The sequence below is a fragment of the Papilio xuthus genome, unplaced genomic scaffold (genome assembly GCF_000836235.2).
Source record: "Papilio xuthus unplaced genomic scaffold, Pxut_1.1 DF828952.1, whole genome shotgun sequence".
NCBI lineage: Eukaryota > Metazoa > Arthropoda > Insecta > Lepidoptera > Papilionidae > Papilio > Papilio xuthus.
In genome coordinates this window covers 6,524,199-6,546,317 of record NW_013529697.1, presented here as the reverse complement: position 1 = coordinate 6,546,317, position 22,119 = coordinate 6,524,199, and the positions used below count along the sequence as shown (strand labels likewise).

The window sequence follows — 22,119 nt, the reverse complement described above, 5'->3', positions numbered from 1 at the left end:
TAATTAATTAGCGACGTTATTTGAAAAAATATCAGAAGTTCACAAATTAGTAGTGATGGAAATTAAGCGGATTCTTCATAATCAGGACTGTTTTATACATAAACTGAATACTAACAGTATTTTTCGCAATGTTAATGTGAACTTTTCACTTCGAAGTTTGGATTAGAACTAAAAATAAGATAATTTTTAGCAAAAAAAAAATCGTAGCCTCACAATTTACTTTAATTAAAGACTGATTATTTCTCTACAAAATGACATTGAACCATATTAAAAAAAATTGTTACAAAAAAAAATGTGCTTATAAAATAAATTTCATATAATATTATGTCACAGCAAAATTAATACAACTTAAAATATAAATCAATAACTGTATCATAAGATTACAAGATCGTATACAGGAATGTTAAAGTTAGACAGCTTAAGCGCTTTAAAGAAAAGATCGAAAAGGGCCATGCTTACAAAAACTTTATAAAGTAAAATAGCATCTATAACAAGTGCGTTAAGGCTTAAATTTCATTGTAGCTTGAATTCAGTTACGACTGTTTAAATGAAGGAGTGCAGCCAAAAGGTCTGTACTAAGTACACGTCTCCACAACATACTTTAATATTCATTTAACGTGCCGCCACTAAAAGATAATGTCACAGTCTTCGTGTAGTACTATGATTGAAGTATTGCCTTATATTTAATTAAAGACAGCACTGCTAAGCGACAATGCTATACTTACATCCATCTAAATCATAATTCAATTGCTTAATAGTCTTTCTACCTACGGAAATTTAAACACAAACATTCTGAGTTTCAAACTTAGTTATATGTTATTTAATCTTAGTATATAGTTTTTATTTTTCTTGCCAAACATATAATTTTTACAAGAATTATGTCTTAAAAATGCGACAATGAATTCATGAAAGAAATTTTTTGTTAAATTTTAAATATATATTAATTTAATAAATAGAATAATTCTCGTGTGTATGCTACAACTGTAAACAGGTGTAATGTAAAGATAAGATGTGAGTGTATCACAATCAAACATTGTTAAAGCAGCAATTGCGTTCCGCAAACTTGCCATTACGATTGACACATCTGCATTTTTTACAAATAGCGAACGTTCTGCCGACACAGCCCACAAATGAAGCGGAAAATAGTATTTATCTGCACGCGTCGCATAGCAAATAAAAACAGATACCACCGGGGTGACCATTATTAATCAAAATTCAGGATTTCAAAGGTACAAAATATTATTTAAAAAAAATTACAATATTTTTAATTGACAAAAAATGGAAGACTATCATTGGAAACTATTATACTTCTTAAAAGTGTTCATTAAGAGTAAGAATATTGAACAATAAATCTACAAACTTGTAGTCTTCACGTCTGTTTTTTTACGGATAGTTAGATTATTTTCATACACACAGTAAAGTTGCCGAAAATGTCTCTAAAATACGTTAAAATATGGTCACCCTAGTTAACAAAATGACGCGGCACACGCTCAGTGAGGCTGATTAAAATGAATTATGATTGTTCGCGATACATTGGTCATTATTTGTAAATCAAGTGTATTGTTGGACTCATTGCGTAGACGGCACGCGATCCTTGATGGCTGTTTGATGTCGAGTCGACAATTAAAAAAAAATAACAATAGTCACATTACAGTTTCGTGCTTCATCCGTTGTTAGGTTGTTTTTTTCCCTATAATAAATACGTTGTATATTTTTGTGTGGGCTAAAATATCTCATACAAATATATCTTGTGGTTATCGGAATATCCCTACTTTTTATATTCTAGGCCTAATTTAGTCCTCTTTCCCTTCCCATCCTTTCCTTATACGGAAAGTATGGGAAGTGGAAGTGGACTTTCCGGATGAGAGGATGCATGGAAAGGGAAGATATTTTATTTCTGTGCATCCTCTCCTCCGTCGATAAAAGGTAGACAACGCATATGCAATTGCGTATGTCTATGGGCAACGGTCGCTTCGTTATTTCAGCGATTTCGGGTGGCCGCTCGCTCGTTTGTCACCTTTTGATATAAAAAAAATTCTAGAGGTAAATGCAACGGACGAAAATATTACTTTGTGTCCGTTGCAGACGTATTTTTAATTTTGTTCAGTTAAGCATCTTGGTACACATTTAATAAATATTTATAAGGTTATAAGGGGCTTATAACATTGGAATCACCATTTCGTGAAATCAAGAGGTCTTTCTTTGTTAATAAGTATTTACATTTTTTAATTTCAAATAATAAAATATCGGAAATATTCGTATTGAAATTATCAATGTTATTATTTCTAGCTTCGTACTTACTACTCTGAATGTGATTAAACACGAGCACGAGAAAATTTAATATCATTGAAAAATAGAGTTATTTAGGTAAGTTTATACAGTTCCAATTAGGATTATACAGCTAAAATATGCAGGTTTATTAAAAAGTACGTAAAAACTTAGGACTTGTAGTTCTATCTTTCAAATAACATACAAGTACAGTACAGGACAATGTAATAAAAACATCTAGTTAGTCGTAAGTAAAGAATATATAAATTCCAATTTTTATTAACTCTACCTTTAAGCTTAATTAATAATTAAAAACTCTTATGATAACAGTCTGATTTATAATTATTTTGAATGACTCAATCAATACAAAAAAATCTCTTTGCTTTGCCGAGAGCAAACAAGTCTAATTGCGTCAAATAATCGTTAGTAGAACCGATGATTGATAAAAATATTCAATAGAAAATTTATATTGCCACCAATCAAAGAACAAACTACGTCGTAATACGGTCATAACAAACTAGAAGTTTGTAATCGTTGATAAAGTACGATCGCCGTCGTTTGCGGTGCTCCACTTTAAAGGGAAAATCGTTTAAACGTCTTATACGCCATGAAGCAATAAACGTCGGAAAATGTATTATAGCTTTTTTACCCCAAACAATTTAGTCATATATTACGATGCATATAATACATTGTTTCTAGTTTGATCAAAATATCTATTTAATTCTACTTGTATTTAGTAAGGAGAGGTAAAGTTTAAATTCCTTCGAGTCGAGCGAGTCGCAAGGTAATTTTTATATAACTGGAACACCGCAAACCGAGGTGACTGTACATTGGAAAGTATATTGAACCAATAAACGCGTTGATTGACTTCCTGCCTCTTAAGTCCCTACTTTATTTTGTCGTTTGATTTCTTCAAATAATTATTTATGACTTACTTTTATATGTCACGGTAAATGACCAATATCCGTTATTACGTACTTTTTAAGCAGCAGTTAAATACAGATCGGAAGGTATTCAACATGATAAATGGTAATTTTTATCATTAACTAAATTAATTGTAAACTAGCAATAGCAAGTTTTACTTTGATTATGCAAATGTTAGTGGTACTTATAGTAATAAAAATCAATTTTCTATAGACTCGAGGAAAGCTTGTTTAATTTAATTGTAAAAAAACGGTTACATGTAATCCTATCGACGATTTATGATACTCGGATACTTCAGTTTATTTTTCACTTGTAGTTGCCCGGTCCGCATGAAATTGCGCAAATAATTTGTAGCAAAATGATGCAATGATGCATGCATGCATGCATGCAAAAGGTTTAACTGTCGCGCTCGACTAATTGGTCACAAAGGAAAATAATATCGCCAGTTTATCAATTGTTCGCACTTTAATAATTCGTTCGTAATAAAAACTCAAATTGCCGAAATAATTAACAGATTTTTTACCTGTACGATTTTTAAAACCTTATTGCGAGAGCAGGTGCGTCAGACGGAACGCACCGGTCCTTTAATGAGATTATAAAAACAATATGGCGCCGGTTGTAAAGGCGGGAATTTGTTATTTGAAGATGTAAATCCTTTTTACAATACCAGCTATAACAGATGCTTTTAAGTTTTAATAAAATTTCTTTTAAATTTAAATTAAAAAAAAAGTTTTAATGAATATAAAAAGTTATATAGTAGTAGTAGTTATTAATAAATTTATGACAATATTTCAACTAAGCATAATCTGTTTTTGTTAACATTAACTTAAATTAAAATCTTAATTTATGTTAAAGAATATAATAACTTAACACCGAATAACTTGAGTTACATTTAAGTAACTTTGATATAAAAGTATCCATCAGAATAAATCTTTTACGAAACAAAACAAGCTTTGTATACCCAATTGTTAGGACAAAATGTTTGACGCGGGCTAGTGACGGACACGTTGACAGAGAACAAACAACGAAGCTTTAACGAGAAGAGAGTGTCAGCGACATGCAAATTGTGTCGACGCTTTTGGATAAATGTAACGAAACTTACAAACCCCTTTTTGTAGCAAAATCTTCGTAAAATTGCATCTTGCATACTATGACTTTAAAGGAATAGAGATGGATAAGAGGCTTTCTAGTTTTACAATTCTACGTGCAAATAATACAGAGAAACATTACGCTATTTACATTATATTTCTGCTTCACCATTCTTTCGTAACTGGTTTAAATGTGCAATCGTCGTAAAGTACAGTGGGTTTTTAAGAAAGTCGTGTTAGTTACATCATGTATAACACAAAAACGGCTAAAGCGATTTGGATAAATGATGCGGAGGTAGCTTGGACAAGAGGACATAGGATATTTTTTCTCCCCTTTCCTTTTTTTTATTTATTGCAGACGGAATCGCACTAAAATCAAGTTTAAAGTAAGTTCCTAGACACATTATACTCGATATTATTTAGAAGAAGCTATTGTGAATCATTCTCATACATCTGACCATTGTGAGAGATGCATTATTGCTGAGCGTTTCGTGAGCCATGCGGTAACGACCAATTTAATTCATTTCCTTGACAGTTGAATTACATATTTAAGTATTTGAATTTATATAATAATAAATAACGTCTAACTGCCACAGAGGCGTTTAAAAGTAAATTAAACAGTCGTTTTAACGGTTTCTCATAAGCTTGTGTGTCTTCTTTGAGGACAACGATGGGAATGGATGGGAAAGGATGGGAAGTGGAAGTGGACTTTCCGGATGAGAGGATGTATGGAAAGGGAAGACATTTTCTTTCTGTGCATCCTCTCCTCCGTCGATTATAGGTAGGAAACACATATGCAACTGCGTATGTCTATGGGCCACGGTCATTTTCAGCGATATCAGGTGGCCGCTCGCTCGTTTGCCACCTTATGATATAAAAAAACAACGACTCAGTGCGACAGTTACAGAGATATGAACAGTCCTACAGATGTACAAATGTAGTTACTAAACCGAAAAGCGTTGTAAATATCCGAAATCGTCTAATTCCCACGAAGGAGCAAGGAACCGTGTCTTGATACTGAAGACGTCGCGACCAGCGGAGCGTGGCTTCACACGCTCATGTGTGAACCATAGCGAAGATGACCGCGCCATTCGATGCTCTACCGTTTTTTTTATGAATTTATATCTATGTATATAAAGATATATTAGTTTTAAGGCTATGAATTGTTTTGATATAAGTTTAAGAATGTTAAATTGTGTACGATCGATGACGATATTTTCATAATTTGTCAACTTTTTATTAGGTACGTTTAATGAAGTTCAGCAATTAATTTTAAATATACTACCACGTTACAATAGCTAGACACAATGCCTTACTGTGGGTTTCTGAGTCCAACGACTCCGTTTAAAACATTTTGTTTTCTTTGTGTTGTCAAAGATAATAACAGGGTTGACGATATGTTTTAAACAGAGATTTTGATCTCAAAAACCCGCGGTTAGTGTTATATATGCATTAAAGGCTCCTTGGTAGCAAATGAAGGACCATGAGCACAAAATGTAATCTAATTTTGTATTTTTATAAATTGTTTTTCAATTTTTGAATTTCGAACACAATCAAATCAATCCAAATAAATTCTTGAAAATGTCCTAAATCGATATAATTATTTAATTTATGTGGCAAGTGTCTCGCATCGATGCGTCACTGGCGGGTTCCTTGTGTTCCCACGGTGACCTGACCTGGTAATTCATTGGCCCTTACTACGCCTTAGACAACTACTTGTTACCGCAGGTGCTCCTTAAGAAATAAGGGCTGCCAGGACTCTAAGGTCCTAATTTACTAAACTTTTTAATTTCATTAAATCAAGAAAAGTTTAGTCGAGACAAAAAATAATATTTGTTTGTTTATTAAACTATTATTTTCAAATGATGAAATCTTTTCTTGCCTCTATACGAAAATTACTAATACAATTAATAAACTGTTCTCAGTATATTTATTTATCATACATAAAAGCAAGTAAGAAATTATAAACTTTTACGAAGATCTTTAATAACTTTTTATTTGAATCATAAATCCGCCTAAGAAACCGCTAATAGAAGGATACAGGTTGCAAGAGTTAAGTGAACAAAAAATGAAAAAACAATTTTTTATTTATGTGTTTTTTTTTAATTTAAAATATCCTTCTTGTGACAGCCCTGTGGGCACTGACCGTGCACTGTTGTGTGATTTTCTTAAGTCGCGGACACATGAGGTCATAGTTAAGTAAAAACTTTAAGGGGCGTTATGGGAAGTGAGCACGGTAACATCACAGTATAATGTTCATAAAGCTTTACCGACCTGCAATGTAACGCTACGGAATATATTAACATCGCTTATTGTGATTAAATTGGAAGGTTTACTTCTTATTCTGAGAAAATATCGCCTTTGTCTCAGATTTTTATTTTAACTTATAATATAAAATTAAATTTAGCAATACATGACATAGCTAGAACCAGATTAACCCTTATGGTGGCAAGATTTCTTTTTTGAAGGAAAGCAAAAAACAAAGTTAAAAAAAAATAAGTAAAAAATGATTTTATAGTGATTGTATATTTTTATAAAGTTGTATGTATGGTATACTATACAAAATGAACATAAGGGTTAAGAAAAAATATTTAAAACGTAGGATATTCGGGATGAATTTTATCCATCGGAGTTATTTATTAAAATGAATATGATTTTAATGAGATTGACAGTGTTTTATTTGTTTTAGTGTCAATAACTATTTTAAATGGTCTGATATTATTAAATTAATATGGAGAAAAAAAAACATATTTCCAATACAAGTTACGAATTCTCGCTTGGTTTAGCTACGACTATCTATTAGAATATATCTTTTTTATTACTCATTTATCATATTTGAAATGAGGTATGTTAAAACTGTACATAAAATACGTTCATGATTTGCAATTCTTGCATAACATACGGACAAATAAACCCTCAGAGGGCTGGTACGGAGCGAAACGATGTCTTGTCACGGAACAATCTGTACGAGTAATTAATGTACCCATAAATATAAAAAAAAAATGTAATTATAAACATCTCAGCATCATAATGTTATGCAGAAGGATGTGCTAAGGTAGCATGTGAATTATCATTAAAAAAAATTGTAATGGCACCTATTGTCTTATCAAGGATAACCTGTTTTTATTTAGTTACGCAAATCAATTGTGTTCGTAAAATAAGTTTCCGCGATTGAGAAAAATGTACAAGAAATTGAATATGATTTTCCAACATCATTAACGGATATTTATTAAGTTACGTATAACATTTTGTTTTATTATAATATAACTTTAATTGTTAAAATTAAATAAATATATTCATTGGAACCAACTGAACATAAAGCTTGGACAACAGTTTACAATGCTTTGTAACCAAGATCGCAAGATTCTTTAGTCTAGATCATATCCCTTAGGAAATAATTTGCTGTTAAAGTAACTCCATATTTTATATGAAATAATATACTCGACGACACTCCTGATTATTTAAACAACTTTTTTAGGGTTCCGTACCTCATAGGAAAAAAACGGAACCCTTATAGGGTCACTTTGTTGTCCGTCCGTCTGTCTGTTTAGTTTTTTAGCAGCTTACAGCACAAGCCAAGGGTAAAATTTTTACAAAAATTGAAATTGAATGTCACATTTATTTATATCAAACAGCCAAAAATAATTTTTAAGCTTCTAGGTGAACGATATTCTCATACAAACTTCCACCTTTTTAATCCTTTACAACCCCTATTTCGCGATAAAAAGTCGCCCATGTCCTTTTCCAGGCTTTAAACTATCTTTGTACCAAATTTCATTTAAATCTGTTCAGTGGTTTTTGCATGAAAGAAGGATAGACAGACAGACAGAGTTACTTTCGCATTTATAATATTAGAAAGGATGTGTATTCACGTATCACTTCGCATGGGTCCCAATATGAGAAAATTTTCAATTCTTTTTTAGTAATATAACCTACCTTTATATGTGTCATCCGATGGTAGTACAAGTTGGAACTAGCGGTGAATCTCTTCCCGCAGTGTTGGCATTGATGTGGTTTCTCTCCGGAGTGTATCCGTCTGTGAGTGTTGAGGCTGCTCGATGTACTGAACCCTTTGTTACACACCATGCACACGTGGGGCTTTTCACCTGAAACATTATAGTGTGTATATTGCCTAATAAATGTATTTTTAAATTTTAACAATGAGTTTTCTGTTTAAGGGAGCAGTAACTTTTTGGTTATGTAATTCTGGAATCCCAACATTTGATTTGCTTTTCTTTGAAGTAACAATTAAAACAGTTATTTTTTAATATAAGTAGAGAATTGGTTAAATTTTTCTTGCAAATAAATTTATTTTTGAAATAATAAAAGATTTTTTTAAAATTATTTATAGTAATCACTTCATGTTTGATAACCTAAATCAATACCTGTGTGAGTTCGCATATGCCTCTTCAACAGAGATGGTCGGTCAAAAGCTTTCCCACACACTTCACAAGGCAGCAAGGCTCTTTCAGATTTCGCCGGCCTCCTTTGTATTTTTGGCGTCATGTCTAGCAGCTCACTCGACGAGCCGGCCGATGATGACGTCAGAGAGTCTCCGGATACAGATTTGTGTTCATCTTCTGCACCAGATGGCGGTGATATTGGTAGCAATACTCGAGATAAAAGGGATGTGGATAAGTCTAAAGGAGAATCTGTAAGAAAAGATTTTATTAATATAAATAATTTAATATATTAAAAATTCTGCAGGAAATTTGAAAGTTAATCTAGTACTAAGACTTGAAGGTGCATTCTTAATGTCCGCTTCAGTAGATGATTGGGAGTGGAAAGGGCTGTGTTGATTAATAAAAAATAAAAAAAAAACAAGAATTGGATTTCAGCAACTGCGTTGCTACTGATCTGTGACAACTTTTAATCAGCCATAAGTTTTTTTTTACATCACTTACTTTTTTTTATTATTTATTTATTTAGGAATGCCAACAAAATATGTTACATACCATTTTAGTTAGTACATAGGTTACATGATAAAGAGTAAGCTAAAACATATTTCAATTACAGGCAAACACAACATTCGCGTAAATAAATAAAGTACTAGAGAAAACAAAACAAACTATTAATAATATTGAACTTACATACATATAAAGAGTTTGAAATCTATCTGAATCATTATTCTATTACTTTAGCGGTAACTTGTCTGATAAATAAATAAAATAAAATTATCTACTCTTCGTCTAGACGTTTCAGTGTAACAAAATCCATACACTTAATTAGATTTCTATTCAATCAAACTATAATAAATCAATGTCTTTCTTTGAACCTATAAATTGCGACGAATCTTCATCATTAAAAACTTCCAAAGCAAAGCATAATTAACGTAATAATTGACAACCGTAAAATTGTTATTGTTGAAGTGTAGACATTCTGTATTTATGACATTCAATATAATAAAAACCTGTCTCATATATTTAATACTGAAGATCGTAAAATGACTATTATTTTTATGGCATATAGCCACTGCTTTTTTCTAAAGATGCATTCATGATTTCGGAAGAAAATAACATGTATTTAAATAAAACTAGAAGAGTGATTTATTTATATACGAGCTTGGACAGCAACTTGTTCGCGCGGAAAACTTTAATTCTTGTGTTCTTCTAGGCTATGTTCTACAGCTATGCCAAATTTTAACGAGATCCGTTCAACAGTTCTGGAGGTACCTTCAAACAAGTATCCATCCATCCAAACATTCGCTTTTATAATATTAGTAAGAAGTAAGATAAGATAGTAAGATAGCCACTGTTTTTTCTACAGATGCATCCATGATTTCGGAAGAAAATATTACTATATGTATTCAAATAAAAGTAAAAGAGAGATTTATTTATTTATTTACATTTTTTATATATATATATATATATGATAAATAAAGGTTCTTATAAGTAACTTCGTTATTATTATTATATCAAATAGGTGTATTCAACGTTTGGTCAGCAGAGATCTGAATATAGAGCGAAGCGTAAGTGATAATAATCTTCATAGAGCCGACATCCGATTTAATTTTATTTGCTTTGATTGCAATTTATACCTACAACATTTTATTTTTATTATTTAATTGGGATTAACTATATTTATTTATAGTTTGATAAATATACGATGTACACAAGTGTATATGAAACTCCGTCAATAAATAAAAAATACACATCGTATACAATGACGTACAATGTATGTACAATGAAAGACCTTATGGATTACCTTTTGGTCTAGTTTATAAATTATGTTCCAATATCAATGAAGTATCTTACTATTGTTATACCTAGTTAGTTAAATGCGAATGCTTGGATGTATGGATGGATGGATGTGTATTAGAAAGTATCTCTAGAACGGTTGCACGGATCAAGCTGAAATTTGGCATAGATGTAGAACATAGTCTAGATAATACATAGTTTTTAAGTTTTTTTTAATTCGAAAGGGACAAAGTCGTAGGCAATAGGTAGTATGGAAATAAAGCAAAATGAAAGCCTATTATATATTATATATTTACTATTGTATCTTTTATGGCAATGAGTTTGTCTTATATTGAAATAATGCTATTAAACAATGCTCTATAACTTAAGTTCAATACGTTACTTAGACCTCGAACAATATAAGAGATATGTATACAAGTATGGAGGCTTTCTGTCGACAGCTGCATTCGAAACGATATGGTCTTCGATCGGATCTGCCTTTGGCTCGCAAACGGTGCCGCAGCGTTATCTCACAACGCGTATAACTGCTGATTTAAGGCGTGTTTATATTAATTATAAGTTATAGTTTAAGATAAACTATAGTGTAATAAAAAATTGTAAAATAAATTTATAATAAACGTTTTGAAGTTGTAGAAATTATTGAAATTTTTAAGTTCTTAAGTAAATGTTTAGCGAGTTTATTTTAATAATTCGTATTAAATGTTTCAACTAAATTAACCATAAAAGAAAACTGTTGTGTTTACTTATAAGATTATGGGAATGTTGTTGAGCGTTGAAGTCTTTTTAAGGGACATTCTTTTGTATTTTATTCAAGATTTTTATTAGAAAATATGAAGGAGTTATTTAAATTTATTAATTTTATTTTATAAACATTTAAAATATATTTAAGTTATATTATTTGTTCTTATTAATTGTCGGAATCCAATGCACACTTTCGTGAACTGCACTAATCTTGTTACTTTATTTAATAAATATATTCTTAAAATAAAACGCTTGTAACGTTTCCGTTCAGACAAGTTAATTTCAATGCATCGACATCGGAGACAAATGACAATCGCGTAGATTATTTATTCAAAAACGCTACCGCATCAGAGAATTGTCAACATTTAAAAATTGTTTTCCATTAAATTGATAACACGTTATAAATCAAATAGCAAGAACGCCGTTCGCCGCACGTCGGCCGCTGCCTTAGTACGATAAAAAAGCAATCACAAAACGCGCGACTACCGAAACGAGACGCCAGCGGAAGGCGGAATGTCTTTTGATGTGTGCCGCTTACACGAGTGTCCACAGTAAAAGCGAATTAAGTAGAACCACTTTATATCAACTGAATGCTGGATGAATTAACACGTTCACTGTATTTTACGTTAATTTACTAAACAACGCATTAAGCGACACATTTATTAACCTAAAATACATGTTTTGGAATTTTTGTCAAGATATATAATAAAATATAAAAGCGTGGACATTTTATTTTTCTTTTTTTTTAAGTTTATAAACGGAGGGACATGTTACTAATATATAACTATTATGAGAATTAAAAATGTAAAATAACTCGTAGAATTAAAAATGATACGAGCAAATATCTGCTCCAACTTATTAATAAAAATCTTTAAGCTAAAATCGAACGTGTCTTTGTATGTGTATCTCACTCCGCGATCAAATGTCGCCGCGCGTCGCAGAACACGAACTCAATCTATAGATTTCCATTCGCTTGTCCTATCAGCGTGCGAAAATATTCACAGATAATAAATTCACTCCTTTCTATTTGCCGCTTCGGTAAAACTATAGACATTTTCAATCAATATCGTAACAGATTTATTATAACTTCTTCTCGTTAAATAATTAACTTTAACTTAAGTATATTTATTAAGTAGTCATTTTAGAATATACTATATATTTTTATCGGTTGTAGCTCTCGCAGAACAGGCGACTTTGGCGATTTCTTGTGTCGGAGGACAAGGTTAGGTTTTAAAGATATTTTAATAATCATCCAGTTACACAGTTGTGCTACTTAGATCCACTAAACGAATCGTAACAAAGATCGATTCCAAATTTAGGTTACTGATTAATTTTGTTGACTAGTGAAATCACGTGTAACTGTCCATTAAGGATTGTATTAATCATTCAATTAATGCATTTACTAGAAGCTTTATATCTAAAAAAACAAAGACTATCCAAATATTTGCATTTAAAAACGTATTCATTTAATTAAATCGTATCATACATGTCGAAAAGAAACTATAAATCTACTTTCACCGAAGCATCAACACAAATACATTTGCGTACGTGGTGCAGACGAAACGTTCAGTCATTACGTTCATTTTGTAAAGATTGTATGAGGTATAATAAATACCTCAACACGTATCGCGTGTAGATTATTTTCATTACATATTGAGACTATTAGTTAAAGATATTTATTCTATAATTTTACTGTGTGAAAGAGGATGGCAACAATCGAGATGTTTACGCACCGTATTATTATATTTACGGGGAGATTTTACTTACTAAAATCTTGTACAAAAACATGTTGTTATCTATTTCTTTCAAAGCTATTCATAAATAAGAGAGGTGACTAGCTTTGACTGACTAATAGGCGGCCGGCTACAGCATTTTTAGCAACAACTTTTATCTTCTATTCGTGTATGACGATTGTCAACTGTTTATCACAGTCCGTGTATCTCGGCCCTTACTAGATACGAACATTATTTTGCTCACCTTCCAAAATAGAGTCCATTGTCTGTCTGTATAAGTTGTTTCTCATTCTGACGAAAAATAACTCCTCAGGTCGCTCGGGTAAATAGTAAACTATGAGTTCTGTATGCGCTGATATGGGTTTCACTGCTTCGTACACCGGTTCTCCCTTTACTTTAGTACAGACTAAGTTTACCTAGAACAATTGAACAAATACATTTTAAGATCGGTATGTACAGTCGCGGAAATCCGCGGTGTTCTACTTACAGGAAAATTGTCCTGTTCGTTACAAAGAGATAACAAAGAAAAGAAAAAAGTTATAGTTTTTACACATTAATAATAGCGAGTTTTTAATAACAAAAAAATAAAACATAAATTAGTTGTGAACATATTTAAAAGCTGAATCCTATTATTTCTTTCTTTAAATTTTCGTGGGTTACAAACAGTATACAGCTCGTTGTTCTGCATCGTCGTCTCAATGTGCACAAAATATTCAAACGACTACGACGGCTTTTAAAGTGGGACACCGCCAGCTTCCCTCATTACACTCAGTTATTTTGCTTCTAAAAGTAGATAATGACTTTCTCAAAATGTGCATGAACAATTTACATATGAAGAATCGTAGTAGCTTATATTTTTGATCTAATTATCTTTTAGTTATTGAATTGCATTGTTCTACGTTAATTAACTTACTTGAGGTCCATAATTTTCCGAAACGCGCAGGAATCTAACCCAGTTGCAATGCCTTACTTGCACTCCCCCTGAAGTGCAAACTTCATCGAAAAGGCCAAATCTATGGCGAATCTGTAACAAAGAATAAGCTTTTATAAAAATGTTCAGTTTACTCGCATCTTAAATAAATTCCGTATAACAACAATTAAGCAAATCGACTTCCTCAATATAGCAGAAATAGCATATAAAACTATGCTTTTAACCTCAAAATACTCTCCAGTATTCGTATTCATAAACATTTAATTTCCAACTACCTTATCTTAATTCATAGAGATATCCTTTTGAATAAATGCGTCGTATCAAAAGCGCCGCAGGTGGAAATTACGAGAATGTATTTGTAATCGCACAATCAATAACAGTTTCATTTAATATCATTTCGAATTATAAGTGAAAGAGTCTTGAGTGCAATACGCTCAAATGCGCACTGATAACACGTATAAATTGTTCGCATTTTCTCTAATAGCTGTTGTCAAAGAGTATTAGGGTTATACAGACACGCCAGAATTTTAATTAAATATTTTATCAACTAGTGTTTATGACGGTCCTGTTATAAAGTCAAACATCTTTCATCAGCAACGACTTGTTTGTATATTTAAGAATATTTTTCGATTTGGCACATATCTCACAATTTTACTCTATATTGTATGATTATGTCTGCGATACTATCTCGATAAAAATGCTTTAAAATTTTGACATAGCTATTATCAAAAATGATTCGTGTTTACAATCCACGAATAACTATTTGATGATTTAATTGAGTAACGAATATATATTTACTGAAGATTTCTCTTTTCAACGATGTATCCAGTCTACAAATACTTGATCTATGACAAGTCAACTTCTTCTCGGCGCGTACGCTATACGCAACGACGTGAAAATTACGACAAATAACGCGAGCGAATCGAATGTGCTTGCCCGTAGTACCTGAGCAATTAGCTGGTAAGATACAGGCCCTGCCGAGACCGAGTCGAATCTTTATTAGCTACCTGATCTTTAATTGTACCTTTACCTTACTTTCGAGATATCTTCGAGAGCACATGGTAATTAAAATAAATTTCATAACGATTTTAGAGCCTATAAACAAAATTCTTCAAAAGGGCCACCAATGTGGTTTGTAGTAATACTAACATTTATTTGGGTAAATATTACTCGAAATTCCATTGTTTTGGCACTTGTGTTAATTATTAAATAAATTTCCCTATAAAAGTGTTTCGACAATGGAAACCCACATTATGTATAATAATATGTGTAAATATTGTGATCAAATTATAAAAAATACACGTAAACTTTTTCACTATTTTTACTAAAAATCATAATGAAATTAATATTAAAATCTAATTTGTTTATGTTTTTCCTTTTTATAGTTAAACAAGCTATCGCCCGCGACACCGCTCGCGAAAGTTTAAAAAATAGATAGTAACCGATTCTCAGACCTTACTGTATATACCACTAACTTAAAACGCCAATAGTCTAATGGTTAAGGTTACAATGTCCGATCATGAGGTCTTGAGTTCGAATCCCGCCATTCGACTTTTGTCGTAAACCATGTTCTAGCACTAGCATAGAGCTTAGTTGGCATAGTACAAGAAATATTAGTAAATTTACAAAAATCTGCTAATATTTTTAATTAAAAAAAATGCAGAGAAAATTTTATATAATTCTGCGGAGTATGGTAACATTATGATAAGAGAATCTTATGTCAAGACGTATCAAACAAAAAAGGTTATAAATATGTCACTTGATGAATAAATACAACTATCTAACTTATTAAGTAGATAAATATAAATTAAATTATTAATTTACTTTTTTCCATTTTGATTTAAAACGAAATAATTACGAATAATTTAATTAACGCAGCTATCAAGATGATAGTTCGATAAAGTTTCAGTTGATCATTCATTTAATATAACCATCACCGTTTATGGCCTTTAAATGTTACGATATAATAAATATGTAAATTTATACTAATATTGTACGCTTATTTTAAATCGAATCTCACAGTTTAAACGATAGCAATATATCAATCATAATTCACATTTTTTTTTAATTTGTAAACAACGTCGTAATATTTTAAAAGCTGACTGTACTTTTTAATGTTTTTGGAGTAACCTATATTTTTTACTTATTAGGTTGTATGCATACTATTGTATGGGTTCATTGCTGGAATTTTTGTTTAATTTAATCTCACAATTCGATCATCCTGAAACTATTTAAATCTACATATCTAAATGTTTTATTTGATTAAAAGAATTGTATTAATTTAAGCAATTTCAAAAGGTAAAGATTAAAAAAATAATTTGTGATGAAATTTAATCGATATAAAAAATTGCGTTTTGCGATGATAAATAAGTGTTACCAAATACAAAGCACGGACAATATTCGAGAGCCAACTTAAAATTCCGTCCGTGCCTCAGAAAATAAGCGTACCGATCCGAATTTATTACGAAGACCCGCAATCGATTCTGTATCGATTTTTAATCAATCTCCTAAATGGTCTCTATCAAATTTAATTGACGTCAGTCGTGAGAGCCCTAAAAAGCCTGCACGTATTGACCGACGCGATCAAAAACAATTATTGAGACATAAGCAAAGGTAGCCTCACTAAATTTACTTTTTTTTTAGCTCTTCTTTAAATGAACATCAGTGACAGACTAATGGCTCGCCTTTCGACTCACGATCTTGTGGTTAGGAGTTTGAATATCAACGGACGGTTACCAAAAGCTTCTGTATTATTATAAATATACAGGTTTAAATACTGACCATATTCAATCACAGTTATAAAAGTACTAGGTTTCGCACGCGACTCCGTCGCGCGGATTTAAAAAAGAAAACTTTAAAGTAGGCTAAGAGTTCTTCCAGACTATGTTCTAAATCTATGACAAATTTCAGCGAGATCCATTCAGACGTTCTGGAGATACCTTCAACCAAACATCCATCAATCATCCATCAATCAAACTAAACTTTTGCATTTATAAAATTAGTAAGAAGTAAGATAAGATGGGTAGAAGGGCAAAACTTATTCCTGTAGCCTAAATTCTAAATATGCTTCTTAAAATCTTTAAAACAGCAAAAATCTTACAGTAGCTATTAATTCCGATTTCTCTGAAATAGCTTCTGTGGTCGTGATAGCCAACGGCTTTAGGCTGCGTACTCGGGTCATCAAGACAGTACAAGGGCCCCAAGTTGCACATGATTTGTTTTCAGCTATTACAATCTATATAATAAATCGTATACTTTTACTTCATGTCAACTAAATGTGAGACAATTTCTCTATCGATACCAAGATTTTTTTACCTGTGTTTTACAAGAAATAATTCAAGATTTGAGTTAAATGGGGCAAAAACTATGTAGTTAATTTTTGAGGAAAAATAGTTACGATATTGCGATATAAAAGGGACGAGTCGACAGAAATTCCAAAGCTTTATTTATTTTAGTCTTCTTGCATAACACTGTAACGAGTAGTTACGTAGCTCCGCAATTTTGTTATACACCAAAAGTATTTGGGATTATTAATGGAATAATTATGAAAATGGCAGACGTAACAGCCGGCATCCACATGCGAGAGTAATACATTAATTTCATGATCGCGTTTTTAAACAGAAGCCAAAATCGACGTCCGCGCCCCGGGCCTGCATTACCGACGTCTCCGTATGCACTGCAAGTTAAATTTAGAACCGGTGTGTTTCCATTGTACGATATAAGTTGACGGAGGACAAAGGGAAACAAATCAGCGAAATAATGTTAATTTGGGCATTTTAATTTTTTGGTAAAATTACTTCTCATGAAAATATAATACATAATAATATGGCGAAAAGTATCTTAAAAATGTTTTGAACGGAAATTAACGTTTTACGTTACCTCTTTTACATTAAAATCGTTTAAAATATGACAGAGAATGATTTTTGAAAGCTCGGAACTTGATTATCATTTGTGTCATTTGATCGATGAGTCACTCCATGTTAAGATATGTCCGTTCGACTTTAGTATTAATAATTGATCTTGTATGATCACATGAAATAATTTTAAAATGTTTGTCTTTTACGCCAAAAGCAAGAAAGGATTTAGTTCCATTTCCAAATTATGTTCCATCAACATTCGACAAAAACGGTACAACGGAAACACATTCTCGAGGCATGAGTGGTGCGGCCCCCCGAGGCGATCATTTGCCGCACTTCCACCAAATTGCGCGGCCGCGTTCGTGCGCGCGTGCTATTACACGCACAGAACGTCGACTATCAATGAAATGGCTCGTTAGACCGCCGCCACTGCCCACCGAATTATTTAGATAGACGAGTGTTAAACGAAAAAAGTTGACCTCGCCAGGTGTTTAGGTGGTAGTTTGTTTTTAATGGACTGTATAAAAAAAAATTGAAATAGAATAAAAATACATCATAAATGTTGTCAGACTTTTCATATGCAAATGGAGTTAGAATAATTGTGGTTATAAAGTTGATTTGCTAGCGTTTAAAGACACATCCTGTATTTTTCTTTTTTATGTTTGTAAAATACGTTACATATCAGTAAAAGGCCACATTGCTATTTTGGCAGCTTGCTCGTTTGCCACCTTATACTATTTAAAAAAAAAATTCTAGCTTAAATTGTCATAATCAACATTATACTTGTGAGACGTGATCCCGAAGAAGGCGTAGAAGAAAATGAAATTGTAGACAAATAACAAATAAGCGTGTTCTGTTATAGGATACTTTGTTACCAGTACAGCACGTGCCCGGAGACACGAGACGAGTGTCCAGAGCGGTTTCTAAAACAACACGAAGTCGTGAAGGCCGCGGGTGAACAGTAATAACATCGCATTACTGCAACCGGACACTTAGTCCGTGTATGGGAGCTGGCGCAAGTCATAGTGGGCAGAAGGTTTGTGTACTTGCGATTTTTTTTAGTTTACTTTTTGTTTTTTAAAAACTTTATTAAAGAAATCCGAATTATGAGGACATTGGAATAAATTATGACCAATACAATAATAATTTGATATTAATTAAAAAATATCAGCGCTGACAATCCATTTTCATATCATTTGCTAGAAATTACCACAAATTGGAAGTTATTCAGACTACTAAATGTTTTTTTTAAGTATTAGCAGATTTTTTGTTATTTTACTAATATATATTTTTTACCATTCCAACTAAGCTCTAGGCTTGTGCTAGGATATAGTTTACGACGATAACCTAACCGTAAATCCGTAACCTTAACCATTAGGCTATTGACGCTTTCATTTTAACGTTTAACAAAGCTATGACACCATCCCGCTTGTAACTTGTGAATTGGACCTCAACTGACTGCAGGGCGGCCGCCGTAGTTCCAAACGGTACAGTCATGATTCAAATTGCATCTCATTTTGCGCTCTACCCAACGGTTGCAACGATTTTGTACCGATTGACAGGTAGTATATTGCATTTGGACGAAAATTATACCATGGATATATTTTTAAGTGCCAAATTAGCTTTAGGTATTCAAGTTTCTCTTTCAATAACCCGCTTTTCTAAGACATTAATATTATGATGCAAAAATACTTTTAGAATAATTACTATTGAAAACTTAAATATTGACCATGGAATGCAACTTATACATCATCCAAATATTGTCATATACTATATCATTTGTCACTATGTCACCCTTAACTTAGGGTAGGCTTCGAGCCCCTCGGTGGGGACGTATAGTAAAACTGCATTAATTAGCTCAGATAAATAAAATCAACGAAGCGTATAAACATGACATTACAAAACGTTTAATTGAATTACGTCGTGACAGAGTAATCGCTTGTTTGTAAATTGGTGTTTAGTGGGCGATTGCGTGCGATACCGAGCATAACGCTTCACGGTCGGATATACCACGCGGTGGGGTGACTGTCAGACCGTGGTAACATCTGGTAAATCACATCTTAATGACTTCATTTTGTTAACTATAAACGTGTCAAAAGTGAATAATGATTTTATAGTTCTTTTTTTTAAATTACTATAGATTTTGGATGCCGAAACTCTTGTACTATGTCTGCATCTCTGAATAGACTGAGACAACAAATGTTTTGTGTAGTTGTTATATAAGTGTAAATACACTCCCAGAAAATTACAACTTTAACTAAGTGATACTAAATATAAAATATTTAATTCTTTTTCCATGACCTATTCACTGAGAGGCTCGGTGGAGACGAATAATAAGCTGATGATTATGATATTTAATTTTACAATTCGCGAGCAATATAAATCTTATGTAATGGTACGAGAATTGAAAATGCAGCCAAAGCGTATTTGAGTTTGTAAACAACTTTAAAATACCTGTAAAATTAAATATTAAATTTAAAAAGTGTATAACATCTACAATTCGATGTAGGAAAGAGGAGAAATGACAATGATCTTGAAGTACAAAGAATATACGAAAAACAATTTAAAGAGAAAATATTAAACTTCCAGTTGTCGGTCTGATGCATCGTTGACGATACGATGACCAACATATCAATTATCGTATTAGCAATCAGGTACATTACCACCTGTGTTGTATGGGGGAATGATATTTCACGGTTCGGTATACCACGTGCTTATGGGGTGGGCAGTAGACCGTATAATCGTCAACACCTCATAATGATATGATTGATTACCGTTTACGCCTGTTTATATTCATAATTAGTGGTAACAAGACATAAATTGAAATACATATTTTTGGTTTTACTATTAGCATTTATACATATTTTTTATCATAAACTGGCAAACGAGCGGGCAGCCACAAGAAATCGCTGAAATAGAGAAGTGACCGTTGCCGATAGACGTACGCAATTGCATATGCGTTTCCTTCCTTTAATCGACGGAGGAGAGGATGCACAGGAAGAAAATATTTTCCCTTCCCATGCATCCTCTCATCTGGAACGTCCACTTCCACTTCCCATCCTTTCCTTTCAAGAAAAAGGGTGGGAAGGGAAAGAGGACTAAATTAGGCCTCCGGGACGACATATGTATTAACATCTTTTTTTCATGTTTTAATAACAAATGGCATAGCAAAGTACCAGTAGTAAGCCGGTAAACATCTCTGCATTTGCAGATGCATAGCCTAATTTTATTTGACAGACAAGACACAGAACGAGCATAATTTCCCTTCCTATTCTATTAATCCTTTGACCAATTTGTTAAGAAGGGCAAAAGAACTAAAATTAGGTCTCCGGCACGCACACTCATGTGATGAAACGAGAAATTACTGCCTGTCCTCTGCGTGATCGTGGTATTTCAGCTACTCAGCCGGTATATTCGTGTATATTATTTTATAGTGGGTTCTACCACTGTTGTTGGTAAAATTAGAAAGACTAGATAATCACGTAGTTGACAATTTTGGTCTCAAAGTGTGACTAACTATTACAATACAGGTCTTTGTTGAGCCCTCGAAAGTTTGTAGACCGTTAAATTGGATTACACATTGTTTGTCGCCGTACTACGGAAAAGGCCCTGCTCTGAACTTGATATTTTCAATACTTAGAAAAAAGTTTTTAACTTAATTTAATCAGTTTTCATTCTATAGAACTGTTTTACAATATAGGAGAGATTGTAGACAAAATGAAATTTAATTGTAACCTAGTTTTGGAAGAATAGAATTTTAACGGAAGGTCTTCGTAAAGACGACAGAAAAAAGTTGCCTATAGAAAGCTGAAATCTGAATTAATTTAGAATTATAAGTAAGGATACTTAACTAATAATAAAATAAAGTACAGTTATTGTCATAAAGTATAGCAAAAACTTGCTTCAAAGTGTTTGCTGCCAAATCACCTCATTAATACTGATAGCCGTGAGATCTTTTATCAAAAATATTTCTAATGAGTTTCTTTTACTAAAATATGTGAACAAAACCTAAATATACATTGAATGATGTGCACAACAATAACATGTCACTTAAACTGAACTAACTAATACCGAACGAGAGCCTTATATAGTTACAACTGCATTTTTAAAACGAAGTTTACCGAAAGATTGTTATAAAAACGGGAGCATCTCGTCCAATGATACTCTGAACAGAATCCCGCGCCTCACAATCAACCCGTCACAATTTTAATCAACGGCCTCGACGAATTCTATCGCCTTTTTATGTTTTCGGATGCCTGTGCGACGTAATAATTACTTTAAATAACAGAGCCGGGAACGAATTCGTTTGCGAACTTTAGGCTCGCTAAATATTTGACTAGAAGTGACAGTCTTTTTATTTAAAAAAATATATAGACTATT

General features: G+C 32.3%; 1 protein-coding gene across 1 annotated transcript in view; it reads right to left on the bottom strand.

Annotated features, from left to right (window-relative positions):
• LOC106124607 (zinc finger protein 177) overlaps positions 1–22,119 on the bottom strand; it is a 50,523-nt gene that overhangs the window by 5,084 nt on the left and 23,320 nt on the right. The window contains exons 2-5 of the mRNA XM_013321457.1: positions 13,865–13,975; positions 13,196–13,367; positions 8,666–8,932; positions 8,217–8,386 (exon numbers count right to left, since the gene is read on the bottom strand). Of these exons, the coding sequence (XP_013176911.1) occupies positions 8,217–8,386; positions 8,666–8,932; positions 13,196–13,367; positions 13,865–13,975 (720 nt within the window). The remainder of the gene's footprint in view (positions 1–8,216; positions 8,387–8,665; positions 8,933–13,195; positions 13,368–13,864; positions 13,976–22,119) is intronic.